This window comes from Arabidopsis thaliana, assembly GCF_000001735.4.
Source record: "Arabidopsis thaliana chromosome 1 sequence".
Lineage (NCBI taxonomy): Eukaryota > Viridiplantae > Streptophyta > Magnoliopsida > Brassicales > Brassicaceae > Arabidopsis > Arabidopsis thaliana.
This window is the reverse complement of record NC_003070.9, coordinates 25,348,926-25,376,588: the sequence shown is the minus strand read 5'-3', so window position 1 is coordinate 25,376,588 and position 27,663 is coordinate 25,348,926. Positions and strand designations below refer to the sequence as shown.

General features: G+C 36.7%; 8 protein-coding genes and 1 pseudogene across 16 annotated transcripts; 3 read left to right on the top strand and 6 right to left on the bottom strand.

The window, feature by feature from the left end:
- Positions 1-503: 503 nt before the first annotated feature.
- AT1G67700 (multidrug resistance protein) lies at positions 504-2,517 on the bottom strand. 5 transcript variants are annotated; one of them, NM_001334319.1, is made up of 7 exons: positions 2,497-2,517; positions 2,022-2,400; positions 1,493-1,630; positions 1,308-1,394; positions 1,136-1,183; positions 863-1,019; positions 539-785 (listed from the first exon to the last, which is right to left on the bottom strand). In NM_001334319.1, the coding sequence occupies exons 2-6, from the start codon at positions 2,292-2,294 to the stop codon at positions 873-875; spliced, it is 693 nt and encodes a 230-aa protein (NP_001319335.1). In that variant the 5' UTR covers positions 2,295-2,400; positions 2,497-2,517; the 3' UTR covers positions 539-785; positions 863-872. The 5 variants fall into 5 exon arrangements, with proteins under 5 accessions (NP_850972.1, NP_564903.3, NP_001319335.1 ...); NM_001334320.1 differs by having other exon boundaries at positions 877-1,019; NM_180641.4 differs by lacking the exon at positions 2,497-2,517 and having other exon boundaries at positions 504-785; positions 2,022-2,451.
- Positions 2,518-2,611: 94 nt separating this feature from the next.
- Positions 2,612-7,715, bottom strand: AT1G67690 (Zincin-like metalloproteases family protein). Its single transcript, NM_105437.5, has 20 exons — positions 7,344-7,715; positions 7,112-7,236; positions 6,861-7,024; positions 6,675-6,765; positions 5,933-6,112; positions 5,737-5,817; positions 5,474-5,554; positions 5,294-5,386; positions 5,137-5,217; positions 4,899-5,061; positions 4,637-4,757; positions 4,478-4,550; positions 4,230-4,337; positions 4,021-4,118; positions 3,890-3,935; positions 3,702-3,798; positions 3,396-3,469; positions 3,211-3,315; positions 3,058-3,138; positions 2,612-2,969 (listed from the first exon to the last, which is right to left on the bottom strand). Exons 1-20 carry the CDS (start codon positions 7,501-7,503, stop codon positions 2,859-2,861), a joined length of 2,133 nt encoding a protein of 710 aa, NP_564902.4. The 5' UTR covers positions 7,504-7,715; the 3' UTR covers positions 2,612-2,858.
- A 39-nt stretch (positions 7,716-7,754) lies between these two features.
- Positions 7,755-10,833, top strand: AT1G67680 (SRP72 RNA-binding domain-containing protein). Its single transcript, NM_105436.4, has 6 exons — positions 7,755-8,260; positions 8,341-8,507; positions 8,585-8,937; positions 9,116-9,218; positions 9,306-9,587; positions 9,674-10,833. Exons 1-6 carry the CDS (start codon positions 8,125-8,127, stop codon positions 10,625-10,627), a joined length of 1,995 nt encoding a protein of 664 aa, NP_176936.1. The 5' UTR covers positions 7,755-8,124; the 3' UTR covers positions 10,628-10,833.
- Positions 10,834-10,848: 15 nt separating this feature from the next.
- Positions 10,849-11,219, bottom strand: AT1G67670 (uncharacterized protein). The gene has a single exon (NM_105435.2). It carries the CDS (start codon positions 11,114-11,116, stop codon positions 10,922-10,924), a length of 195 nt encoding a protein of 64 aa, NP_176935.1. The 5' UTR covers positions 11,117-11,219; the 3' UTR covers positions 10,849-10,921.
- A 55-nt stretch (positions 11,220-11,274) lies between these two features.
- AT1G67660 (Restriction endonuclease, type II-like superfamily protein) lies at positions 11,275-13,087 on the bottom strand. 3 transcript variants are annotated; one of them, NM_105434.3, is made up of 2 exons: positions 12,900-13,087; positions 11,275-12,484 (listed from the first exon to the last, which is right to left on the bottom strand). In NM_105434.3, the coding sequence occupies exons 1-2, from the start codon at positions 13,000-13,002 to the stop codon at positions 11,520-11,522; spliced, it is 1,068 nt and encodes a 355-aa protein (NP_176934.2). In that variant the 5' UTR covers positions 13,003-13,087; the 3' UTR covers positions 11,275-11,519. The 3 variants fall into 3 exon arrangements, with proteins under 3 accessions (NP_176934.2, NP_001077786.1, NP_001185345.1); NM_001084317.2 differs by having other exon boundaries at positions 11,275-12,471; positions 12,900-13,085; NM_001198416.2 differs by having other exon boundaries at positions 11,371-12,527; positions 12,691-12,923.
- A 1,057-nt stretch (positions 13,088-14,144) lies between these two features.
- Positions 14,145-16,977, top strand: AT1G67650 (SRP72 RNA-binding domain-containing protein). The gene is made up of 6 exons (NM_105433.3): positions 14,145-14,317; positions 14,396-14,553; positions 14,616-14,959; positions 15,256-15,352; positions 15,438-15,716; positions 15,804-16,977. Exons 1-6 carry the CDS (start codon positions 14,194-14,196, stop codon positions 16,755-16,757), a joined length of 1,956 nt encoding a protein of 651 aa, NP_176933.1. The 5' UTR covers positions 14,145-14,193; the 3' UTR covers positions 16,758-16,977.
- A 3,482-nt stretch (positions 16,978-20,459) lies between these two features.
- AT1G67645 lies at positions 20,460-21,477 on the bottom strand (annotated as a pseudogene). Its single transcript has one exon.
- A 1,085-nt stretch (positions 21,478-22,562) lies between these two features.
- On the top strand, positions 22,563-24,683 carry AT1G67640 (Transmembrane amino acid transporter family protein). Its single transcript, NM_105432.2, has 6 exons — positions 22,563-22,862; positions 22,957-23,340; positions 23,432-23,931; positions 24,008-24,099; positions 24,193-24,261; positions 24,363-24,683. The coding sequence occupies exons 1-6, from the start codon at positions 22,681-22,683 to the stop codon at positions 24,459-24,461; spliced, it is 1,326 nt and encodes a 441-aa protein (NP_176932.1). The 5' UTR covers positions 22,563-22,680; the 3' UTR covers positions 24,462-24,683.
- Positions 24,684-26,204: 1,521 nt separating this feature from the next.
- On the bottom strand, positions 26,205-27,247 carry AT1G67635 (phosphatidylinositol 4-kinase gamma-like protein). Of its 2 annotated transcripts, none has more exons than NM_105431.4 (2): positions 26,900-27,247; positions 26,205-26,819 (listed from the first exon to the last, which is right to left on the bottom strand). In NM_105431.4, exon 2 carries the CDS (start codon positions 26,767-26,769, stop codon positions 26,437-26,439), a length of 333 nt encoding a protein of 110 aa, NP_176931.1. In that variant the 5' UTR covers positions 26,770-26,819; positions 26,900-27,247; the 3' UTR covers positions 26,205-26,436. The 2 variants fall into 2 exon arrangements, with proteins under 2 accessions (NP_176931.1, NP_001323222.1); NM_001334318.1 differs by having other exon boundaries at positions 26,205-26,735.
- Positions 27,248-27,663: the final 416 nt, after the last annotated feature.

Below are 27,663 nucleotides of genomic sequence, written 5' to 3'. Positions count from 1 at the left end.
AAATGAGTGTTACGGGAAACGTTTTACATCGAAGATATCTAACAGTTGCCACATGTGATGTTCTTTTATCTGTTGAGAATCTGTCCCATAACCTTATCATCAAATAATGTGAGAGTTCACAATCTTAGAGCAGATATACAAATGAGTGTTACGGGAAACGTTTTACATCGAAGATATCTAACAGTTGCCACTTGCCACCAGATCCAAGATGGGAAACTTCAGAGTTTTGAACTATCTAACATCTTTCTATGCAGGCAATGGATTAGTTACCTGACAAAGCTCTAATTTATTCATAACAAACAATTTATGAAGCTACACACACCATATTGCAATGTTCGGACAGTCAGATGTCGCCAATACTGCGCAGAACTAGATTTTTTACCTACTGGAGCAATCAGGGAGATTCTACTAAATCTCTGCAAATGGTCTTGCTCTCACCTTCACGAAGCTTTTGCATATCTTGTTCACAGTTCTAGTTAAGGGTTTCTTCGAAAGATATAGTGGGAAGTTTTCCTATTTTCGACTACTATTGTTTGACCAATGTCTAAGAAAAGTTGAAATTGCAAGTTGTAACCAATGGCTCTTTCTTTCAACAAATCTACAATACACAATAAGTTATATGTTACAAGAGATTTAACAGAAGCTGTTTCTGTGAGAGATGTATAGAGAAAATGTGCACAAAATAGCGGTAGTCTCGTCATATCCAGTGACCTTCTGCAGCCCATACCGAGACGGTTGAGACATCAAAATCAACCAACCAAGTGTCAATTGTTCAGCCTCAGGCCCTGTAAAACGGTTGTATATCATTTTGGTGAAAAACACCAAAATTCTAGTGAAAATGAAAAGAAGAAACATTCAGTACCTGTTTATACTTACTTGGCTTTCTCATCCGAGGTTTCTTCAGTTTTTTCGTCACTCCCCGGGTTCAGCGATGATAGCTTTCCGAATGACTCTTTTGCATCCCCAAAGTAGTCTTTAACTTTGTCGAACACTGTTTTAAGCTGGTCCTGGGTTGGGAGCTGCGATGGTTCAGGACAAAACACAAACGTTTCAGACAAAACATCTATAACAGCATCCTTTTGGTGTCACTGTAGGAAGTTTGAGAGCTGATCTCATGTAGTTAAGTATAGCTCACCTCAATAACATCTGAAGTACTAAGTGCAGCTCTCATGTTTCCGTTTTCCTGAATGTATAATACAGCCATAATAAGTGAAAACGAAACCAGAAAACTTTTCCTACGGTCTCATCAACTACAAAATGAAGCAGAGCTTCCAATAACTGAAGAAAAAGGGTTTTGAGAGCATTACTACAAGTTTGTAGCCATATCGAAACTCGGTGGCTGTACGCAAGACACGATGCTGCTTAATTGCTGTCTTTTGAATCTCTTTCTCATCCTGTTGAAGATAAAAACAATTAGAAATAACATCTAAAGAGACACATATTAATAGTGGAATCAACCACACAAGAATAAGCAGAAGCTTGTGTAATTTACTCTGTAAATAACAGCGGCAATGTTTCTTGCAATGGTGTCTTTGTAGATATACTTCCCCAAGAGGTTATCTTTTGCAGCAACCATGATCTTAGCAGTAGTACCACCAGCTATTATACTCAGAGGATACCAAAGATACACCTGTTCACGTCACAAGAAACACTTTTTACAACAAAAAGTAAAATGCTGAAAAGAACACTCGCATTGATGAAACCAGAACACAATTGCAATCTGATAATTGATCTAAAAGGATCGAATGAAAGAAAGTACATAACTTTGCAAACAAAACCAATCAAGCTAACAATTTTAATTCATGTTATAAACAAACACGTACTAGAACAAAGAGCTGAAATGTTGAAAAATCCAAATTTGATGAAACCAGATGATTTGCAATCTAATAATTGGTCTAGGAGTATCAAATTGAAAAAAGTATATAACTTTGGAAACAGAACCAAAGCAAAGCTAACATGTTTAAGCGTTTAATTATCTCCTAATCCAAGCTAAGTGAAGAAAGAGTGGAAAAGAGACGAACATTGGCCATACGAATGAAGATAACGAATCTTGGGTTTCCATCGTCTTCAATCTTAGGCATAGGAGGAGGTGTACGTTGATACTGACGCGCCGCCATACCTTTCTTTCCCTTAGCCTCCACCACAAAAACCATCCGCCGCTGCTGTACCGCCGTCTCTCGGCATGCCGTTCTTGAGCTAAACAGAGAGTGTCTCGCTAAACCAACCTCTTCGAATCTTCCTGTGTTCTTCAGAGGAAGCCGAGTTAACGCATTCAAAGACATACTCACTTCCATTACTCACCAGAGAAGATTCACTCACCACTAGTTTGTTTAGAAACGAGAGATTATTTGGTTTGGGGAAGATGATGATTTCGTGGATTCGTACCTTATCTACTTGTACCTGCCACGTGTTCAAACCAGTTTAAACCGAACCAGAACCGTACTTCATAAGGTAATCTGAAACTCTTTTCTTTTACGTATGTCTGAAACTACTTACCTTTAAGGCCTGTTACAATCCTATTTCCAAAGTAAACCAAAAAGACAATACTATTCTTGTCTTAATAAGAGAAGAAAACCATAATATTAGAATCTGTCTTGTAAATTGATCGAGACAAGTCCTTATCTTCAACACCGTACATGCTCAATGATGATCACTATGTTATATAACTCTTCGTAATTTGAGATTGCGATGCAGAGAAAGGTAAGAAACTAAGAATGAATGATTACAGTTTCCACCTAAACCGCTAGGTCCTCTCAACACATTAACAAACATCAATAAACGATGTCTCTAACAACCAAAGAAATGTTTATTTTCACCAGCTACCAGATTCACTGGAACCTAATGTTAGGTGCAAAATACTACAAACTATAGTTTGTCCGGCTAGCGATGAAAGCTTGTGTTGATGGTTCCCTTCCAAGAAAATTGGTGAGAAGTTCCATTGGTTCTTTGCCTCCTCCTGGGGCCAACACCTAATAAGAAAGTAGTTGTTACTTGTTTAGTCCTTTTACACTCACACACTACTAAATCAAAGGAAAGACAAACAAATACGCTTCTCACTTTGTCTCTGAACTGCAAGCCGGCATATAGATTCGGATGCCCATCTCCAAATTTTGAAGCAAATATATCAGCAGCATACACCTGTGGAAATAGGTGGATTCTCAGACTAAAGTCATGGAAGGTACGGATCACCACAGTGCAAATCAATCATACCTCACTCCATAAACGACTGTAACATGTTGCTTCAGAGCCAATTACAGCACGTGGGAAACATGAAGCAGGGTTGGTTCCTTCCACCACTGGTAGCCCTATCATTACCTATATATAGAAAGACACTAGTATGAGAAAATTTCTTTGCCGTAAACAGACCAGATTGCTTTGAGAGTTTATGCTTTTACCTTTGGATGAAGACTCCTGATTAGCTGGAGTAAGTCAGCATCATCGTCCGAATATATTATTTGATCAAATAGACCTGATCATCCATATTTCAAGCATCATTAGGCAATACCACATTTTACCCGCTAGTAGACTTCTTAGTTAACTACTGCTTCCTCTAAAGCATAATAAGAACCACAATCTACTCGTCTTACTAACAAACCATTTGTCCTAACGATTGTGAGGAATTGATATTTCAGTTTAAAAACTACAATGAAGTCAAAATGAAAAGGTATATAAGCATCATTAAAAGTCAATTAATATCTCACAGTATAATATCTCCTGAAGCGACTTTAGTGCAGAGAAAGAATATCGCCAACGTTTGAGTGTTTTGCAGACTTCATCCACAAGTGGCTTGGTGATATCCTGCAGGAATAAATCCCAGGTTAAAACAAATTATTATGACTAGTCTACGACAAGAACAATTGTCAACAATTTAGTCGTGAGAAGCGCTCACCTGACGATAACCTGATATTAACTTCAACGTGAAACTTTCGTAACACCTAGAGATACAAGAATTATATTCCGTCTATTAGGATTTAGTGTTAATACAGAAAGATTTTAAGAAAAAATTATCAGTTTACTTGCCAGTTTTCCAATAACTGAGAAGGAATCTCCCGAAAGTCGGGGTCAACACGTAGGCCCGAGAATCTAGCAAATGAAGCACGATTGCAGATATGTTGGACCTATTTACCAATAGTAGCAAGGAATATCAGCTAATAACATCCCCTGATACATACAAAAGATACCAACAGAATTTATTCTGCTGTTCCACGTAACCAATTTCATTCACGTACCACATGGCCAAACTCATGAAAAAGATTAACCACGTCAGAAAATCCCAATGGCACAGCTTCACCACTACCATCCTTTGCAAACTGTGCAATAAGCAACGCCACAGGAATCTGGAGACAGAAACAAAATAAATGCCAAAATACGAATACTAAAACCTTAAAATACATCCACATGAGATCACAATATCGATTTATATTTGAGTTGCATGATACTTCCACATAAAGGTCCGACATGGATGTAGGATTGTCACCTGACATGCACCATTGGAGAACAGTGCGTTATTCTGAAGAGCCACCACACAGCTGTGATTACATTTTCCTTCCCTGTCAAACAAAATTATTATCACAACTCAAAATGAAATGGAGGCTCTAAAAGTAAAGAGGAGAATGAAGTAAGGTTGCTAATGGACCTTGTAAACATGTCAAGATAGAAATATCCCAAAAGCTTTCCAGATCCTGAGTCAAAGACGGCAAAAGCTCGAATATCATGATACCAGACATCAACTTCTGTAACCTCCTCAAATTTTATTCCTGCATGGCGAAATCATTAAGTTGGCCAGCAAGCTATGACGAGGATCAAATAAATGGATAGTAAATATTCTCAAGCCACAGAAGCAAAGCAAAAATTTATTAATACCCCCAAAAGATTTTAGAGTACAGACGTAAACTCACCAAAAAGGTCCTGACATATTTTAAAGATCCCGGAAAGGACCAAGTTGACAGGAAAATATTGCCGGATATCTCCAAAATCAAGATCAAACTGCAACTCCTCTACCCTCTTTATGTAGTATAAAAGATCTTCTACGCCAAATGGAATCTCCCCTTCTTCTTTCCTCTGATATTAAAACTCAGCAAGTTAAGTAGTGAGAAAGGCATAACCTGTAATTATATAATACCAACATTCGATTACCTTCAAGTCTTCCAAAATGGAAAACTCTCTAATAGCCAAGTCAGTTAAACTGGAAGAAATGTCCTCCAGGAACCTGATCACCTGGCATAAGAAGGGCGTCAGTACAAAGGAGTCATGAAGAATGTTAGATTAATCACTTAAAGGTTCTTTCACAAACCCTCATTGATGTCTTTGACATCCTACGATCAAGAGCATAATCTGCGAAGTGTGCATAACCACATACGCATGCTAATCTATGGCGTGACTGAACCTACAGAGACGAGAATAGTAGAAAGTCAACTGATTAAAGTGTGCTACAGGCTTCTGTCAAGGGTTTTTAGAATAGACACGCAAGTACCAATCTTTGTAACACAGGAATATTGGTATCTCCACATCTCTTTCCATATGCCATAGCCACCGTCTTCCTTGTCTTGGCTATCTGCAAAGTTTAAAACAAGAGCCAAAACTTGTTTAAATATGAATTTTAATGCATTGGCCCAGAACATAGAGAGAGATGTTGAAATTATTCCTGGTTACTAAAAAAGTCAGTATCAAGAACTGGCAAGTAACTGCCACCTTTTCTGTGGCAAGGCAATCAAAAAGGACCATGGGAATTCTTACCTTGCACAACTCTAGAATAGCTGCGACGTGACGACTTTCCAAGGTGAGCTTAAATTCTTTATTTTGAGTTTTTTCTAAATTCTGCAGAAGAAAGTGCAGAAATGAAAAATAGCTCAGAAAAAGTCATGTCCAAAACAGATAATATCACAGATTTGCATATGTGACAGAGTTAGCAAATAAAATTTAGAATAAACACCTGAAGAAATTCTAGAGGCAAACCAGCAAGCTCATCCTCAGTAAAAAAGAGACAAGAACTATCTTCATTTAAATTCTGAATGTATCGCAAGCTAAGCTCATCAATTTCATATTTTAGTCTCTCAACTTCCTCTCTTTTTATTGCAGTAAGGTTCAGACCATTGTCCTCAAAGTCTCTAACCTGTCACTGATAAAACAGAAATCAATAATTCGGTTCAATTCACACTGCTAAGTAAAGTGAACAGAAGTCTGCAAACAACTCTTTCAAATGAGCTACGAAAAAGAAGCTCATTATTTCAACTGCTTTCTTCTAGAGTAACTGAATGAAGCTAATAAAGCAAAATTCTCTGGTCCAACTCTTATAAGAGTGCTAATTGATAGTCCATGAGGATAACAATACCTTTAAAGACTTGTTATATACGTAGAAAAAAACTAATGATCTCATTCGCAAGTGGACATGTTATTAAAGAATTTGAGGCTGGTAAATCACTTTCCATAGCAAAAGTAAAGAAAATCAATAGTACAAAGTCATGGACCTAACAAAATCTAGAATTGTGGTGGAGAAATTAGAAATGATAACAAATATGCTAAGGAAGATAGATGAACTAAATAATCTCAGTTGTTAGAATGTGTTTATGGTTAAGGCACTAGATTGCATTAGCAGAAAGAATGTGATAAGTAATGTCTGAGACAGTGAAAAACCTTAAGAGCATAAGAGAAGCACATGATTCAATTTTCCTTACCAGACACTGTAGGTAACATTTAGCTTCCGGAGAAATCGATTCTCCCTTTGCAGCATAAATTTTGATAATCCGGTAAACATCTTCACGTTTTCTGATAAGCTTGCACAAAGACATGATCTTCAATTTCATATAAAGTGAGTCATAAATTCAAAAACAGCATTTCATGCTCATCAGAATCCAATTCACCTGCAGGAAAGTATATGAGCGTCGATTTTCTGCTCCGCTTCTGTACTAGCTTTACGAACATTATCGTGAGGCGATAACATCTTAGGAAACACACAACATTGTATAAGCGAGAGTTGTCTAGCTTCCAATTCAGCCAACGGCAATACAACATTCTCATAAGAGAGCTACAAAAGCAATAACAACAATAGAATCAAGTCAGAGATAATTTTCCTTTACCATATCTGGTTTTTCTCAACTTAGTTTTCAAATACCTTATCTAGAGAAACCAAAGCAACAGCATCATGAACTCGTGTAGACTTGTGAATAATTTCTTCAGCTAAATCGAGAATCTCCTTCGCAGATAGGTTCACACAAACAGTATCACAACCAGGAAGACCTAAATTTCCAATGAATACGAACATTGTGAAATTTGAATTCGTAAATTGCGGAATCAAGCAAGAGGAAGTGAAAGGAAGACGAGAGCGAGAGAGAGAGAGAGAGTGCCTTTCTTCTTGGATTTTTGCTTGTGAGACTTGAAAGTGAAGATTGCGAAACTGACGGCGAGTCCGAGTAAACCCGCCGCTCCGGTGAAGGTTACAACGTTGAGCTTCTTCTTAGGATTAGATCCTTCGATTTTCTTGTCGTTTCCTTCGTTTTCCGTCATTTTTCTTCTGCTATTTTCTCGAGAAAGGAAAAAAAGAGTGACTGGGAGGGAAAAGCCCTCTCGCTCGCTGATGGACCCAAAGGCAGAAAGTGAGACCGAGACACGCACGGAAAAAAATCTATTTCTTTGGTAAAAGCTTTATTCGAATTGTAATTAATTCGTCTTTCTTAATAAGCTAGCTATTAGCCTATGTTATACGTTAAATTTTGGAGACAAAAATTGCAAATTTTGAACTCGAAGTGGTTTGACTTTGATTTAAATCACTATCATATAAATCGATCTAAAGCTTGATGTGTTCGTGAGCTATGAGCTAGCAATGTACTAGAAGGTCAAGTATGTGACTTAGCTCGTGTTGCTCCTGATTGATTCCGCTTCACTTTATCGTCAATCTAAAGTTTAGATGGATGAGCCGTAATGGTTTTCAAATCTCTCTCTTTTCTACTTTCAAGTAAAAGATCTTAAGATAATTGGATCATGAGCATAAATGAGATGTGAAAGGCCCATATAAAAAGCCCATTAATTTGTCTTAGGAAATGTCATCATCAAATCCGTTGAAGACACTTCAATTGCAAACCCTTGACAAAACTCTCGAAGCTTGGATCCCGATTTCTCCAAGCAGCCATGGCTCCGAAATCGAAAGAAAAATCCAAAACATCGAATTCACAACCACCTCCAGCAATCGAAGATCTCTTCACTTCCCTCCACCAACATATCAAGGATACTAAATATGAAGAAGCCGTCAAGGTCGCTGATCAAGGTTTCCACAATTCTCACCTTCCTTCTTTCCTCGTTGATTTTCCATTTGGTGAAAATTTGAATCCGTGATATTGTTTACAGTTTTGTCGATTGTACCTACCGATGAGGATGCGATCCGATGCAAAGTTGTGGCTCTGATAAAAGACGATAAGTTCGATGATTATCTAATCAAAGACGTTAAGATCAATGGTGCTCTCTCCGTCATTAACTCGTTCCAGAAGCTTCCAATCGATCTAGGTTTTCACAAGGTATTGTAATTTTGCATCATTTTAACTACATTTGATCTGAATTTACTGAGATTTGTAATGGATGTTTCGCTTGATAGGCGTATTGCTTATACCGTGTAAACAAGCTAGATGAGGCTTTGGTGTGTTTAAAAGGTCTCGAGAGAGATACAGATACTTTGGTTTTGGAGGCTCAGATTTTGTACCGTTTGGGGAAGGCAGATGCGTGTGTGGATGTGTATCAGAAACTGACCAAGTCCCAGATTGAGACGTTAGAGGTTAATTTAGTCGCCGGGTTGATTTCAGCTGGAAAAGCTTCTCAAGTGCAGAAAACATTGGAGAGTTTGAAGATCAAACCAACTAGTAGTTTTGAGTTGGCTTATAATACTGCTTGCTCTTTGATTGAAAACAATAACTATGCTGATGCTGAACAACTTTTGCTCACTGCCAGGAGGTATATATTCTCTCATCTGTTTCTGAGAAATTTGAGCCTAGTATTTTGGGATATATAGATGATTTCCTTTCTCTGTATCCTTATCAACATTTCAAGTACATTGACCATTTGACTATTGATTTCCCAAGTCTTGTACAATGTACGCATACCTGATAAATGTACTGTTACTTTGAGACAGAATTGGTCAGGAAACCCTCAATGATGACGACATCGCTTTAACCGATGAAGAAATTGAGATTGAGCTGGCCCCAATTGCTGTTCAATTAGCATATGTCCAACAGGTACTTTTATATGCTGTTTGTCCTCTCCTAAACATCTTGTCAAGATATATTCCAGTGCCTAGTAACATAGTTTTTTTCCTTTATCAGATCCTTGGACAAACTCAAGAATCCACCAGCTCTTATGTAGATTTCATTAAACGAAATCTGGCTGATGAACCTTCACTTGCTGTTGCTGTAAACAACCTTGTTGCCTTGAAAGGTTTCAAAGATATTTCTGATGGCTTGAGGAAGTTTGATCTGCTGAAAGACAAAGACTCCCAAACTTTTCAGCTTTCTCAAGCACTTGATGCAAAGCTTTCACAGAAACATAAGGAGGCTATATATGCCAATCGCGTCCTTCTACTCCTCCATGCAAATAAGATGGATCAGGTCCTTTAAACTTCAAATCTAGCTTATTCCTCTTTCGTTTCTTCTTTACATATGCTTAACCAGTTAAGAAAATGTTTTTACCTCAGGCACGAGAACTTTGTGCTGCACTGCCCGGTATGTTTCCTGAGAGTATTATTCCTACATTGCTTCAAGCTGCCGTTTTGGTGAGAGAAAACAAGGCTGCCAAAGCTGAAGAACTTTTGGGACAGTGTGCCGAAAAATTCCCGGAAAAGTCTAAGTTGGTTCTCTTGGCCAGGGCACAAATTGCTGCTTCTGCCAGTCATCCTCATGTAGCAGCAGAGTCCCTATCCAAAATACCTGATATTCAGCATTTGCCTGCAACTGTTGCCACCATTGTCGCCCTCAAAGAGCGTGCTGGAGACAATGATGGTGCTGCTGCTGTTCTTGACTCAGCAATTAAATGGTGGTCAAATTCGATGACCGAGAGCAGTAAGCTTAGGGTATTGATGCCAGAGGCTGCTGCCTTCAAGCTAAGGCATGGTCAAGAAGAGGAGGCTTCACGGCTATACGAGGAAATTGTGAAAAACCACAATAGCACAGATGCTCTGGTTGGTCTTGTGACTACACTTGCTCGTGTCAATGTTGAGAAAGCAGAAAGTTATGAGAAACAGCTTAAGCCCCTACCAGGTTTGAAGGCTGTTGATGTGGATAAACTAGAAAAGACCTATGGTGCAAAACCCATTGAAGGCGCTGCTGCTTCATCGAGTCAGGAAGAAGTGAAGAAAGAAAAGGCGAAGAGGAAGAGGAAGAGAAAGCCAAAGTATCCCAAAGGATTTGATCCGGCAAACCCAGGTCCACCCCCAGACCCTGAAAGGTGGCTTCCCAGAAGGGAAAGGTCAAGTTACAAACCCAAGAGGAAGGACAAGCGAGCAGCTCAAATCCGTGGCTCGCAGGGTGCGGTGACCAAGGATAAACAAGAAGCAGCTCCTTCAACTTCAAAGTCAAACCAAGTGGCCAGTTCTAAAGGGAATGCACCTGCGCCTTCCTCTAAGGCCTCAAAAAAGAAGTCTAGAAGATGAACGAAACAACCCTTTAAGATTGTTTCATCTGTTCTGAGAAAACAAAAACAAAGAGTACTTAGCCCCAAAATTTCCATTGTTCTTTTTCTTTTTGGATTCATCAAGTTTTAGTTGTCTTGACCCATTTAAGATTTTGGTTAATTTCTCGTTTGCATTGCCTGAATTCTTTTGCTTTGATGAATCGGTTAATAGTAAAACACTAAAACTAAAGAAATGGAGACAAGAAACTGAGAAAGAATGGATTAATTACAAAGAATAACAAGAATCAAATGTAATAAAAAATCTCTTTACTAATCACTTTTCAGATTTCTTGCGGAGCTCCTTCATCCATTTGAACCCAAGTAATGTCTTCCCAAGACTGCTTTTGCTTCCATCTTCTTCCTTCTTCTTCTTGTTCTTCTTTTTGCTCTCATCCTCTTTCGTCGAACTCGGTAGAGGGTCAGGGTTATTGTAATCCCATTGATCAGCCCACGACGGCCCTGAATCCATCTTCTCTTCTTGCAGATGTTTAAAACTAAACAACAACTAACTTAGAGGAACATCTTCAATTATCTATTTGTAGTTTTCCTCTTCTTGTTCATTGTCCTTTGTTTGAGTTTATTAGTTATCAGTTTTTCTCATGTTTTTTGGTAACCAACTCCTCTATTTCTGCATTCCTCTCTGTTTTTGGTCATCTGCTTAGTTGGCACAAAGAATCAACCTATTGTCTTTCAACTGTCTTCACCTATTTTTGCAATGAAAATCATTTCACATCCAATTAATTTACAGACGATAGAAAACCACTAAACTCCAAAGAGTGAAATCTGATTAAAGAGTGTTACATCATTTAACCAGTTTCATAAGTACAACAATGCGTGATCTAATAAGATGAATCATCATTCTCCTATTTCATCTAAAAGAACTCGACATGATCAGCAATTTCTCTGCATACTAGTTTTGATTCCGCAGCCAAATTTAGGCTTTTAGCTATGGCAAGCTTGGTTCGTTTATGCGTAGATGTTGGCTCATACTTTTTCACCTCCTCATCCTCTTTCCCTAACAACAAAGCCTCCCTTGCAGGAATCACACTCTCCCACCAGAACTCCCTTAATACATCATGTATGATTCTCCAATAGCTTCGGTCTCTCATCACACGGAAAACCGTGCTTCCATTTCGTGTCCAGCAGTATAAGTTGACCCATTCCCGGTCCATTATCTCCATTTGACCCTGCAGCTGAGGCATGTAATAGTAGGGCACTTTTTTCCAGGGTAATACAGTTTCGGTTTTCCCTTTGTTATATGGACATTTCACTTCTAGAATACCAAAGCAATCGAGGATTCCATCCGGTGAAGCGCCAAGCCAGTGAAATTCCTCATTGGAGTGAATAGCAAATCCCATTGTTCCAACCTCACAACCCATTATTCTTTTGTACCTTTCTATCGCAGATGATTCCATTTGTACACCCCAGTTCATAGCAAACCGTGCAGACTCCTCAACAACTCGTGCATCTGAATCATAAACCTTTTCATGCCAGAGCTCGGCACGCCGGTTTCCTTTCCAAAACCCCAGCGCTGTACTGAATGTACTTGTGGTTAACTTGTCTTTCCTTAAAGCAAACCATTCTTCAGATTTCTGAGGGATATCAGATGGGGAGAGAAGGCTTGACACAATTACTGATGAACGGGGATGAGCAAATGGTGAAATGGTTTGAGTGATGAGTGATAAAGCAGTAGAAGAAAACCTCTTTCTCGAAGAAACTGAACCGCTTGACTTCGGAAGATGAGTATGGAACCCAGAGATTGAGCAAGTCCTCATAGCTGAAAGAATCATACTGTTGAGAGCAACTTTATTCGGCTTCAAGACTCTACATACACAGACTGTTACAAAGGTTAGAGGAATCATATTGGAAACAAACATAAACTCAAGTTTAATAAACCCATTCCACTACTTCAAATCTACAATCAGAGCTACTCTAATAAACACTAGAACCCCAGAACTACCCTGGAATCTTTTTCAAAACATAAGATGAAAAAAACAATCTTTGAACTTCAAAAACATCAACAGGATTCAGAAACAAGACAACACAAAAAAAAAAAAAAAAAATCCGATGAAATCAACTAAACCCATATACAGGACAAGAAGCGAACTTATTATCCATGTTATGTGATTTGCGTTTCAATTTTGTCTATACAACCAATGAGTTCAAAAGCACTGGTTCCTCCTTAAGAATCAATTTACCCACAAAGCGAAAATTAAAAAATCTCAAGCACACAAGGTGTTCGATGATATTACCAGAACCACGCTTCAAGTAGAGAACTCCACCATTCCGGGCCGAGGAAGCGGAAATAGAAGAAATGGATTCAGTGGAAGATACTTGAACTAGCCTCATCATCATCAACCAAAAATCACATTCGAAAAGACCAGACAAGTTTCTGTTTCTACAAGATATTTGTTCTTCTTTCTAGGCCGGTTTTAAAAGATGAATCCATTCGTTGTCGTTTTAGTTTTTCCATCAATGTGGTCATAAAGTTTTAAGGCCCATGAAGCCCAATCACAATCTCTTATGGGACTTTAATTTCATTTTTATTTTCTTAATATTTGAGTTTAATTTCATTACAAAAGACTCATAGTAATATTTTCCAAATGAGCTCTCCGGTTCAAAGATATACACTCCAATTCAAAGATTGTTACAACGGTAAGGAAAGAAATATACACCGGTGAAAAGTGTTATCACGAACGTGGCTAGCAAGTGTAAGATCGCGATGGTGGAACAAACAAAACAATGAAACATTCTTACATTTTTAAGGATTTTAACATATTCTTAGATGAATTAAAATGTCTTACTTTGAAACTCAAAAACATTGAGATATAGGTTCCGGATGGAGAAGTATGGTACATAATAATTATCAAGAATATATAGTACAGTTCTAATAACAACGAGAATATAATACATAGTTAACATTTAAAATGATCAATAATATAAAAAGATATAAAACAAATTAAGATATTAGGAGAAAAAGAAATGAGCTGTAACAATAAAGGGTCTCTATATCACTTTTATCCACCTTTCCTAACTCCTCTTGAAAACAATGATATTGATCACAAAACTTAACAAAGTTTTGAAAGGAAAAATAAACGTATATATCGTTGTTAATATTTTATTTATTATACTTAGCTTTTTGTTATGTATTCAAAACTTATTTTCATTTTACTATAAGTAATAATAAATATAGCTAAATTTGAAAGGAAAATTTCTAAAATATTTTTAATAAATATTTTGTAGATGTGAGAGAACTCCATATATATTAAATTTTAATAAATAAAAGTTTTAAATTTAGATGCATTGAGTCTTAATGGGTTTCAAATAGTTTTTTAATCTCTTTTTATACTTTCAAGTAAAAAGATTATTGAATCATGAGCAGAAAAGGCCCATATAAAAAGCCCATAAGTTATTTTAGGAACATCTTCACAGACCTTGATTGAAGTCAGGTAGTATATAAACATCAATCTGTTGATTTTTAAAGAGTCAAAAATCTGCCAGTTTTCTTCTCTGTTGTTTCGTGCCCTGAGAAACCTTGAAGCAGCCATGGCTCCCAAATCGAAAGAAAACCCCAAAACCTCGACTCCAGCAATCGAAGATCTCTTCACTTCCCTCCACAAACATATCAAGGATACTAAATATGAAGAAGCCGTCAAGGTCGCTGATCAAGGTTTCCACAATTCTCACCTTCCTTCTTACTCGTTGATTTTGGTTTGGTGAAAATTTGAATCCGTGATTTCGTTTACAGTTTTGTCGATTGTACCTACCGATGAGGATGCGATCCGATGCAAAGTTGTGGCTCTGATAAAAGACGATAAGTTCGATGATTATCTAATCAAAGACGTTAAGATCAATGGTGCTCTCTCCGTCATTAACTCGTTTCCAATCGATCTAGGTTTTCACAAGGTATAGTAATTTTGCTAAGATTTGAAAGTTTTTTGGGGTCTAATGGATGTTTCTCTTGATAGGCGTATTGTTTATACCGTGAAAACAAGTTAGATGAGGCTTTGGTGTGTTTAAAAGGTCTCGAGAGAGAGTCAAAGACTTTGCTTTTAGAGGCTCAGATTTTGAACTGTTTGGGGAAAGTAGATGCTTGTGTGGATGTGTATCAGAAACTGAACAAGTCCGGGATTAAATTGATAGAGGTCAATTTAGTCGCGGCGTTGATTAGAGCCGGAAAAGCTTCTCAAGTATTGGAGAGTTTGAAGATCAGACCTACGACTACTTATCAATTGGCTTATAATACTGCTTGCTCTTTGATCGAAAACAGTAACTATGTTGATGCTGAACAACTTTTGCTCACTGCCATGAGGTATATAATCTCTCTTTTTCTGAGAAGTTTTAGCCATTGTATATGTCTCCTAGGCCATTGTTCCTACTAGTATTTCTCAAGAGATACCTTTCGATACTCGTCTAGCTTTGATGCAATTATTCGTCTAGCTTAGGATCAGTGATTCGGTAAAATAGTTGTTTACACTGACACTTATATAACCACATCAATCTAGATTATTTCCTTTTTCTGTATCTTTATCAACACTTCAAGTACATTGATCATTTGACTACTGATTACTCATAGCTGATAAAAAATGTACTGTTACTTTGAGACAGAATTGGTCAGGAAACCCTCACTGAGGGCGACTATTCTGATGATTATATCGAGACTCAGCTAGCCCCAATTTCTGTTCAATTAGCATATGTCCAACAGGTACTTTTTTATACTGCTTATCTTTTCTTTTACATCTTGTTAAGATATCTTCCAGTTCCTAATAACAGTTTTTTTCTTTGTCAAGGTCCTTGGACAAACTCAAGAATCAAAGAGCTCTTATGTAGATATCATTAAACGAAATCTGGCTGATGAATCACTTGCTCTTGCTGTGAACAACCTTGTTGCCTTGAAAGGTTCCAAAGATATTTCTGATGGCTTGAGGAAGTTTGATCTGCTGAAAGACAAAGACTCACAAAATTTTCAGCTTTCTCAAGAACTTGATGCTAAGCTTTCACATAAACATAAGGAAGCTATATATGCCAATCGCGTCCTTCTACTTCTCCATGCAAATAAGATGGATCAGGTCCTTTAAACTTGAAATCTAGCTTATTCCTCTTTCGTTTCTTCTTTGCATACTCTGCTTAAAGTTAAAAAAATCTTTTTACCTCAGGCACGAGAGCTTTGTGCTACACTGCCCGGTATGTTTCCTGAGAGTGTTATTCCTACATTGCTTCAAGCTGCTGTTTTGGTGAGAGAAAACAAGGCTGCTAAAGCTGAAGAACTTCTGGGACAGTGTGCCGAAAACTTCCCGGAAAAGTCTAAGTTGGTTCTCTTGGCCAGGGCACAAATTGCCGCTTCTGCCAGTCATCCTCATGTAGCAGCAGAGTCCCTGTCCAAAATACCTGATATTCAGCACTTGCCTGCAACTGTTGCCACCATTGTCGCCCTCAGAGAGCGAGCTGGAGACAATGATGGTGCTACTGCTGTTCTTGACTCAGCAATTAGATGGTGGTCGGATTCTATGACCGATAGCAATATGCTTAGGATATTGATGCCGGTGGCTGCTGCCTTCAAGCTCAGGCATGGTCAAGAAGAGGAGGCTTCACGGCTATACGAGGAGATTGTGAAAAACCATAATAGCACAGATGCTTTGGTTGGTCTTGTGACTACTCTTGCTCGTGTCAATGTTGAGAAAGCAGAAGCTTACGAGAAACAGCTTAAGCCCCTACCAGGTTTGAAGGCTGTTGATGTGGATAACCTAGAAAAGACCTCTGGTGCAAAACCCATTGAAGGCATTTCTGCTGCTTCATTGAGTCAGGAAGAAGTGAAGAAAGAGAAGGTGAAGAGGAAGAGAAAGCCAAAGTATCCCAAAGGATTCGATCTGGAAAACTCAGGTCCAACTCCGGACCCTGAGAGGTGGCTTCCCAGAAGGGAAAGGTCAAGTTACAGACCCAAGAGAAAGGACAAGCGAGCAGCTCAAATCCGTGGCTCGCAAGGTGCCTTGACGAAGGTTAAACAAGAAGAAGCTCCTTCAACCTCTAAGTCAAAACAAGCGGCCATTTCTAAAGCCAATGCAGCTGGCCCTTCTTCCTCTAAGGCCTCGAAAAAGAAGTCTAGAAGATGAACGAAACAACCCTTTAAGATCGTTTCATCTGACTAGCTAATATAATGAGTGGAATAGTGGGACAAACAAAAACAATGAAACACTTGATAACATATTAACAAAAATTTAGATGATTTAAGTTGTTTCACTTCAGAACTCAAAAGCATTTGTATCTAGTTTTTATACACACTGCTATCAAAAAGGTCTATGATACTATTGCCAAATAAACCATTTTCAAAGATGTCTTTAGTGATGAATTTTACATAAACCAAGAATACCAGAATGTGCTCCGCATACCTCTCCTTCTGCGTGGTTCTCAAGGATATTCTCCTTTGCCATACAAACAAGTGTCACTTTCACATATTAATCAAATCAACCTTTCATACAATAGGACATGCACAAATTGGATATATTCGATATAAAAGAGAAAAAAAACATTTATACATATGTAAACAGGTCATGAACAGAGATTATCCATTAGTCATCAATCAAGAGAAGTCATAAATAGTGAACATGTCGTTAGAACTTTGATTTTCCGATTGCTTGCAAGAACTATAATCTGTGTTCTAAACGCCAAGAGAGTAGCAAAAAACAACCTAATACTCTAAAATAGCTTTCTCTTAATGTTTTCAGACCGAACAATCTAAAGTCGCACTATCAAGACCATGACTCAGGACCTCAGCCACAATAACAAACCAGACGGTCAGAGTTTCGTTTGCACAAAATTTTGGAGAACCTACAATGGTCGGTAACAGAAAACAGAGTGCGAATTTGCAATTGCTACATTGTAAATCTGTTAGTTCTCTATTTATTTTTTATTTCTTTTTTAAGTTTGTAATTGAACTTTCGTTCCTTTGATGGAGTTTTTTTTTATATATAATAAAATACTTAAGCTATAAACTTTGTAACTTGGCAAGTAAGTTTTGATGTGTATAAGAAACTAAAGTGAAAATGATAAAACCTTTAAAAAAGTAAAAACGTGTTCTATAGTTGGAATTGACTGTTGTGGTCTTGTGGATTGACGACTAGATGTGTACGAGGAAAGAAAACCTTTCAAGTCACGCTTTGCACCAAAATCCCTATGCTCACTGTGATTGAATCTTGAGTGGAAATCATCAAGTGAAGAGTTTTCTTCCTACTTTTTTATTTTGTGTGATTATCTTCTTTCAACAATGTATTTATTGATGTGAGACAATGACTAGTGTTGAAATGTTTTTATAATAACGAGGTCAATGAGATTGAACGTGTCTTGTGGCTCCGATATATACACTTGGTGTATAGTTGTTTCTTTGTCTTTGTTAGTCACTATTATTCAACTATTACATACGTGTACTATCTAAACGTTGGCGGGGTTTTATTAGTTTGCTGATGATTAGCATTAATATATTATGTGTAACATGCAACTTATACGTTACATATATATTAGTTTAACTAGATTTTAACTCACGGTACACCGTGGAGACAATTTATTTTTTTAAATTAATATATATAAAATTTTGCAAATTATATCTATCTATAAAATATTTTTATTTTATAGTTTACAATTGTTATTAAGTAACGTCCTTCCAAACCCGTTCCGCCAAACCTGTACTGTAAAAAAAAACCGCGGTACCCTGCTAATTTAAATTTATAATTAAAATAAATATTTTACGGGATTGCAATCGTGTTTTAGTTTGTCAAACAAAATTTTGTTTTAAATAGTTCTCGAAATCTAGTTCAAATTTTGCAGAAATAAGATTTAGTGAATTGATAAGAAATGTATTTAGTTGCGTTTTGCTCATTTTAAGGGATTGCAATTGTCTTTTGGGTTGTCAAACATTTTTTGTTTTAAATATTTACCGAAATCTAGTTCAAATTTTGGAAAAATCTGCGTGATATATGGGATTGTAATATATTTGGAATGTTTTTCGTTTGTTAATCAATTTATTGCTGAAAAAACTAATAATTAAAAGCCAGTGGCAGCCATTGTAAATAAGTTCCAACTCTAGGATTTATTTTACAAAATGACTGCAAAAATGTATATATAGATGATATAACGTTCAAGTTGCCCTAGAACAAAACCTTGGTCTTTGAAAAGTGAAAACGTGTTTCTATATTTTGAATTGATTTTGTGGATCGCCGAGTAGATGTCTACGATGAAAACAAACCTTCCAAGTTATGCTTGGCACCAAATCTCTATGTTAATTAGTCATTAAACTAAATTAGTAAGTTTTGACGTGTGAGACCTTTGTTTTTCCTTTATATTGTCCACATAAATGCTAACAAGTGAAAAGTTAGTTATGATATATGAGATATCTTTGGACTAAACAAATTTTAAACGATTTCTTAGTTTATCAATATGTTAAAACATAATATTGTTGAAAATGAAAAATGAGATAGTAGTGAATATGTTTTAAAATACAAGAAAGTAAGATAAATTTGTAAGAAAATATGCTGATGTAAAAAAAATTGTGCCCTAGGTTAAAATAGGTTCTAGATCTGCCCCTGGTTAGGTAGTTATATAGACAATAATGGTGTATAAATAAATCATGTCATGTCTTTTAGGTGTTCTTGAATCTATGTGTATGTCATTTCCTCATAAGCACCCTTAGATTCCAGATATATCTTTTGGCCTGATTAGTAATAACTCATTTGTGGAGAAATAAAAAAAGTATTAGCAAGTCCATCTTTTGTCCATTTTATTTTTGAAGAAAGATATTTTGAGCATTGCAAAGAAGTTCCACTTTTGTCTTGCCACAACAAAATTCTTCTCATTCTTTGTTTCAAAAGCCATATTCATATGAGACATTTGAACCGATTCTAAATAAGGCTGTATTATCGAGTTTTATGAAAACATGAAAAAAAAAAAAGAGGACTGAGAAACTTTAGGACCGGTGTCATTATGTGACAGACAAGAGAGAAAACTCGTTTAATAAAAAAAAAGTCTCGACAAATCCTATTTATAAACCTTCAAACCCCAAATTAAGTCATGTATATTAACACAATCATTCTATTTATATTAAAAGACCGCGGGTATCATCTTTTCCTGTAAAATGATTTCGACTTTAGTTCCCACACCGCAAAACAATATGGTTCATAGTTCCAACTACGCAATCTTCTTACCTTCCAAGATTCAATTTTCTGAAAACAAGATCATTGCTCTAATCAAACCCTGAAATAGAGTTTAAACTATAAAGCAATTAATGTTTCTAAACTAGTAGTAGTGAACTAATGAGCTATGAAATTTGTGGATATGGTTGTAATCAATCCCCTGAAATAGAGAGTAGAAAGCATCAAAGTGTTCTAAACTAGTAGTGAACTATGCATTTCTTTTTAGCAAAAGACAGGGGTTCATAGTTCCAACTACAAAATCTTATCTTCCAAGTAAACAAGATCATGGCTCTAATCAAAGCCCTGAAATTAAGTAGTAGTGAGCTAATGCAATTACTTCCTGGCAAAACCAGATTTGAGTCAAATGATCTTCTCATTCTCTCTCAATGAGAAGCAAACTAGTTATCTTGTCATTCTCTCTGAATAAACGTTTTGTTTATCTGAAGTTGATGTAAATGACTTTGGAAGCTTGGTTTTAAAAGAAACAAAAATGAAAATAAATAACATCAGAGCTCTCCACCACTCCCTACGTTTCGATGTAAACAATAATATGTTATACTTAATAATACAGAGAAACCTAACACTGAGAAATTAGTCAACATGATAATATTTTTATTCAGAAGCATAAATGAAACCGAAAAAGCAAGAATTTAATTGGCATGGAGAAACCATCGAGCATCCATAAGAGACATGTCGTCAAGAGCAGGAAAGCGTTTGAGGGTCTTTGTTACAAGATTGAACACACAGATGTCAAGGTCACGAGGTCTGCATTGGCAGGGACGGTAGTGACGGGTGAAATAGATGGAGTCTGGTTCGATACCAAGGGTTTCGTTAGCAGGTATAGTGAAACCCAAGTCAAGAAGCAGGGCCTCACCACCAAGAGAATCAACCTCAAGAACAGTGTGGCAGGCGTAATCTGGGAGTTCTACATTAGGATCATACTTGTAGACGCGGAAGCAGTCCCTCTGCCATGGATTACTCTCAACCAACAAAACCTCTCCAGAGGTTGTAACAGCAATGCTAGAATCCCACGAGTGATAACGAGAAAGCATTGAGAATGGTTTATTACCCTCGGTGATGTCCTTGAAGAAACCTTGCGGTCCAGACAGATCTAGGACTTTAACAAAACGACGACTTGTCGAGATATAAAGAGAGTAACGCCCCAGTACCATATAAGATAAGCCATCCAAAAAGTGGGCGTCTCGGAAAAACAGAGGAATGTCAGTGTAATGAGTGTCCCCTTTCTTGCAAAAGCTTATATAAGAGTGGCCAGGGAGGTCGAAGAACCACACCACAACGTAATCTGTTCCACTCTCGTCTACCCACAAAAGGCCCCTCACAGTATCACAAGTCAGATCAGTGGCAACACGGGCACTATATTCCGGGCCATTATATTCCCTTTCAAATACTCTATCTCCCACACGCCTGACCTTACTAGTATCTGACGCAATCGACTCTAGAGACGGAAGAGGGGATCGTTTTCTCGCTAAAGACATCTATGATAACTAAATTGGATCCAGAATCTAACAACAATAACCAGTAACCCGAGTTTGCCAGGATTCGAGACCCTGGAAAGTCTCGCAGTTCCCTATGGATCTTCTTTCCTTCTTTCGGGTTGTACAGCACACAACCACCGTCTTTCGGTAAAAGCATCAGCCATGGAGATCCGGTGAACGTTTCCTTAAACGTCGAACTTACTCCGTTAAAACCTTGAAGATCCGACGAGCTCCGGGGTCGTTGGAGTGAAGAAGAAGATACATTCATTATCAAGAGCTAAGGTTCTTGCGTTTGAGGGTACTGCTTAGGGTTTTTTCGGAGATCAAAGATGTCTTCCTATCGAAGATTTTATATTGAACATGAAAATTAAAACTACTTTACAATGATTGCAAGCTACTTTACAAAAAAAAAACTGCTAATTTACCATGATCTGTCTTTTAGGTGATTAGTCAACTATTAAGGGGTGTGTTGAAACTAAACATTTGGAGGGATTTTATTAAGATTTAAGGATATCTAGGTGATTTATATATGATTACAAAATAAATTCTAAATGATTTGATAAGATTTATACATAAAACTTTAGATGATTATGGAAAGTTGGGAAAAATGGGTTAAAAGATCCAAACTTTTTCTAAAAACATGAAAAAGACACTCAATTTGTGGGTTTTTAAACCCTCACATTTTGTAAAATGGTAAAATAACACTTAAGGTTATTAAAATCAATTTAAAATAAGATAAAATATTATACAAAAATATAAATAAAGAAAAGTAATTTGGTTTAAGATTTGTTTTTTTTTCTCATTAAAAGAGGAAGGTGTGGGTTGTAAACCTGCAGTAACTATATTCTCCCCTAAATTAACTTTTGATATAACGGGTAGTCAGTTATACTAGAAACAGATCAATAGATGAATCAAAATAAAATCAAGAAATGACTATTTTGGTCATTAATAGCATGCAAAACACTTTTCACGTTAGGCAAAAGAGCATTGACTAATGACTTATACCATAATCATCAGCCAAAAATATCAAAAAAGCCATGTGGTATAAGTAATTAGAGATCATACACCGCAACAATTCCAACAACGATCATGGCTATCTTGTGAAACAGAGCGTGAAACTAATCTGTCATAAAGCAACAACCAATAAATTCCTTTTTTTGAAATTCACTAAAAATATAAAAGGAAAAAAAAATAGTGAAATGAAATTGTATATATAAATTGAGAACTCTTTGCAATAATCATTGTCACAAGGCACATTTCAATCCTCAGGAAAGAAATTGCCTTGCTCTTGAATCCTTTTGGTTCTCATCATCTAATTGTGTCCCACATTTTTTTCTGTTCTTCAAAGCCAAAATAAGATGGAGAAAAGTCAATCGTCTCCAACCAAGGACGCGTCCACAAAGCAGAAGAATGTAGACGATTGGTTACCGATAACATCCTCTAGAAATGCCAAGTGGTGGTACTCTGCGTTTCACAATGTCACCGCCATGGTCGGGGCTGGTGTACTCAGCTTACCTTACGCCATGTCTAATCTTGGATGGTATATATCCAATCTAGCTACATATATAAATATCTCATTAGAAAATCTCTATATACACGTTCAATATTAATATTACACTCAATTTTGATGGCAGGGGACCTGGAGTGACAATAATGATAATGTCATGGCTGATAACATTCTACACACTATGGCAGATGGTGCAAATGCACGAGATGGTTCCAGGGAAGAGGTTCGACAGGTACCACGAATTAGGCCAACACGCGTTTGGGGAGAAGCTCGGACTATGGATCGTGGTGCCACAACAACTAATCGTTGAAGTAGGTGTGGATATTGTGTACATGGTTACGGGAGGGAAGTCATTGAAAAAAATTCATGACCTTCTTTGCACCGATTGCAAAAATATAAGAACTACATATTGGATCATGATCTTCGCTTCCATACACTTTGTTCTTGCTCATCTCCCTAATTTTAACTCCATATCTATCGTCTCCCTTGCTGCTGCCGTTATGTCTTTGAGGTAAGTACAACTCAAAATCAATATAGCCTGTTGTTCTTTTTTTAAAAAATGGTCTATTTGAGATTTATTAATGTGATTGTAATATATGCAGCTACTCGACAATCGCTTGGGCAACCTCGGTGAAGAAAGGAGTTCATCCAAATGTAGACTACTCGTCTAGAGCATCTACAACCTCAGGAAATGTATTCAACTTCTTGAATGCACTAGGAGATGTGGCATTTGCGTATGCAGGTCACAACGTTGTGTTGGAGATACAAGCTACTATTCCTTCAACACCTGAGAAACCATCAAAGATTGCAATGTGGAAAGGAGTAGTAGTTGCATACATCGTTGTTGCCATATGCTACTTTCCCGTTGCATTTGTTTGCTACTATATCTTTGGAAACAGTGTGGACGACAATATTCTCATGACGTTGGAGAAACCCATCTGGCTTATCGCCATTGCTAACGCATTCGTGGTTGTCCATGTCATTGGAAGCTACCAAATATACGCAATGCCGGTCTTTGACATGCTCGAAACCTTTTTGGTAAAGAAGATGATGTTCGCTCCTTCCTTCAAACTCCGCTTCATCACTCGTACTCTATATGTTGGTAAGTTCTTATTCATATTAAATCAATTCTCCTAGATAGTAACATATGAATTTATAACATTGGATCAATGGAACAGCTTTCACGATGTTCGTTGCCATATGCATCCCATTTTTTGGTGGATTGCTCGGGTTTTTCGGAGGATTCGCCTTTGCCCCAACAACTTACTATGTAAGTAATTCAATACACTAATTAAGCCTATTCATTTGTTTGAAAATTCTAGTAACTCAACTTGATCTACCTTTTGTATTGTACTATGTTTAGCTACCATGCATCATGTGGCTTTGTATCAAGAAACCAAAGAAGTATGGATTGTCTTGGTGTATTAATTGGGTATATTTTCTTTTACTCATCATCTTCTTCTACTAAATATGTGTTTTTATTTCTACCCTATATATTTGACAATAACAAGTTGTTTGGTTCTGTAATTGCAGTTTTGCATAGTAGTTGGTGTTATATTGACGATCCTAGCTCCCATTGGTGGCCTCAGAACCATTATTATCTCAGCCAAAAACTACGAATTCTTCTCTTGAAGACCACTTTATTTTTCGAACCCTTTGTTTCCATCAATCCAATGTTGTTTTGACAATTTCATTTTCGAAACACAACTGGTCATGTGTCTCATATATACTTTCATTTCGCCATTTGTTCAGTGGCCAATAATTAATGGTCAATTCTAAAGGTTTGTATTTTTTTTTATAAAATTTGATATAATGTATTATCCAAAATATATATCATCTTTAAAATCAGTTCGAGCACCCACTAATTATGTCTATTAACCATATTAAAAATCTCATACATCTACGAAAACTCTATTCTAAGGAGTCAAACATATTATTAGGGATTTTAATGTTTATTGGATCAAGCCTACTCACACCTGATCTTTAGGTAGTTTATGTTCATAATTTTAATTTTTAAGAGCTTCTTACGTCTTAATTATGTGTAAGTGTGTAGTGAAAATTTGGTTAAATACTCAAACATAGTGGTTCGGCCAATTAAAACGTAGTGCTAACTGCTACGCATCCGAGTTTAAGTTCTCAAAAATATTTTATAATGTTGGTTTCGAACCTAAGCAATTAGAGAAAATAGCCATGATCTTGTTTACTTGGAAGATAAGATTTTGTAGTTGGAACTATGAACACCTGTGTTGTGATTCTCACTTTCTCTCTATCTTTTACTCTGTTTTTGGTTTACTTGTTCTAGAGAGAAAGAACAAGAACGCATTTACTTTTAAGACTACATTGTATTGGCTTGGATAATATTATACAACATAAAGACACACATACATATAGTGGTTTTGCTCCACTTGCTACACTACACACACTTAGACTCTAGACCACATCATTGTCCTAAGACTTACATCAGCCACTCTACTATGTTGGAACTTCCAACTCCTTAATTCACTCTTACACAACATAGACTCTATCTTAAACTAACAACACAACACAATACTTCTACTCATTTGGGCCTAACAAAACAATTAGCCCAATTACTTATTACAAAACAACAAAGCCCAACTCCTTTATGTTGTTGACTTTGCTTATGTCGTTGACCTTGTTCACGACTTCTTCTCCGACATCGTCTTCTTCCTCCGATGCTTCTTCCTCTGTTCTACATCTTCTTCTTCTCATGAAGCTTTTCTTCTTGTATGATTTAATCTAGGATTCTCAATTCCAACAACCTGTTTTTTGCTAAAAAGAAATGCATAGTTCACTACTAGTTTAGACCACTTTGATGCTTTCTACTCTCTATTTCAGGCGATTGATTACAACCATATCCAGAAATTTCATTAGTTCACTACTAGTTTAGAACACTTGCTGCTTTATAGTTTAGACTCTATTATCAGGGTTTGATTAGAGCAATGATCTTGTTTTCAAGAAGTGGAATCTTGGAAGGTAAGAAGATTGTGTAGTTGGAACTATGAACCATATTGTTTTGCGGTGTGGGAACTAAAGTCAAAATCATTTACAGAAAAAGATACCCGCGGTCTTTTTATATAAATAGAATGATTGTGTTAATATACATGACTTAATTTGGGGTTTGAAGGTTTATAAATAGGATTTGTCGAGACTTGTTTTTGTTTATAAACGAGTTTTCTCTCGTCTGTCAAATACGGACACCGGTCCTAAAGTTTTTACAAAAAAATGTTTTCATAAAACTCGATAATACAGCCTTATTTAGAATCGGTTCAAATGTCTCATATGAATATGCCTCCTGAAACAAAGAACGAGAAGAATTTTGTTGTGGCAAGACAAAAGTGGAACTTCTTTGCCAATGCTCAAATTAAAGATCTTTCTTCAAAAATAAAATGGACAAAAGATGGAGTTACTAATACTTTTTTATTTATCCGCAAATCAGTAGTTACGTACTAATCAGGCCAAAAGCTGTATTTGGAATCTAAGGGTGCTCATTAGGAAATGACTGACACAGAGATTCAAGAACACCTAAAAGACATGACATGATTTATTTCTACACCATTATTGTCTTTATAACTACCTAACCAATCATTTACCATCTATTCTTCTTAAAGAACAACCGCGGGTACTCCTCTAGCCGTGAATCTATCTTCTCATAAGTCTTTCGTAAAAAAAGTTCATCTTCTTGGGAATTCTCCGCATTATCTTCCAAGACCATCTTGCAAAGGTTGAATTTAGGGGGTTTGCGATGATTCAGGGCAATAACGGCCATATCGTAGATAGTGAGGTGATGTTGAACCGCTTTTTTCAAAAAATAAGTATAAATCATGAAAGGGACCGTAATCTCTCTTGGAACATCCCATCCACATGCTTTCAAAAATAAGATATCACCTTCCACGTCGAGCCCATTCACATAGTTCACCATTTTGTTAGTGAAAGATTGTTTTGACTTAATCTTTTTGTACGAAAATTATACTACACAAAGAAGAAGATATTGTTAACGACATTAGTGTGACATAAATAGAGACTAAAACATAAAAAAAAATCAAACTTACTTCGGTATTGAAGCACTTTTCATTATCTATGAAATTCAAACGGTGTATCCCTTCCGCATCTATCAGGGATATTGTGTTCCAATCATGACAATCCGTACTTCCAAAGCGAATATGGAAAATGTCGAGCTTGTGGATTTCTTGAGGGAGAGTCCTGAATTGGAATTGAGTGATGAAGTCACCAACAACACCATCATTCTCAACATAAGAAACCAAACAACCTTCCTTTGTTCGGTTAAAAACAGTTGGTGTAGCACCACCAAAACCAATGAGATCCGAAGAAGTGGAACGATGTGAGGAAATAGGGTGGTCCAACAAATAGACAGCTGCTTTTTATTTTGCGTCTTCTTCTCCGTCTTTTCGATGCTTAAACAAACAGACAAGCTTGCCTTTATCATCAAATACTTTCCCTAGTGTTCGTAAGGTTCCATTTTTTCTAGTGTAGGACTACAAGAAAACATAGGTTTTTCCTACCAAATTTCCTACCAAAATTTTAGTAGAAGATATTTCTTACCAAATTTCTGTGAGATTACTATGAAAATAGTCGTCAAAATTTCGTACAAAATTTTCTACCAAAATCCTACGAAATGTATTGTCGTAGGAAATCTCGTAGGAAATTGGAAAGAAAGTCATGGAAAAATAATTGGTACGAAAATGGTAAGGACGACTTCCTTCAATTTTCCTAAGATTACATTTGTATAAGAAATTTTGTAGGAAATTAGAAGGAAAATCATGGGAAAATATTTAGTAGAAAATAGGTAAAAATA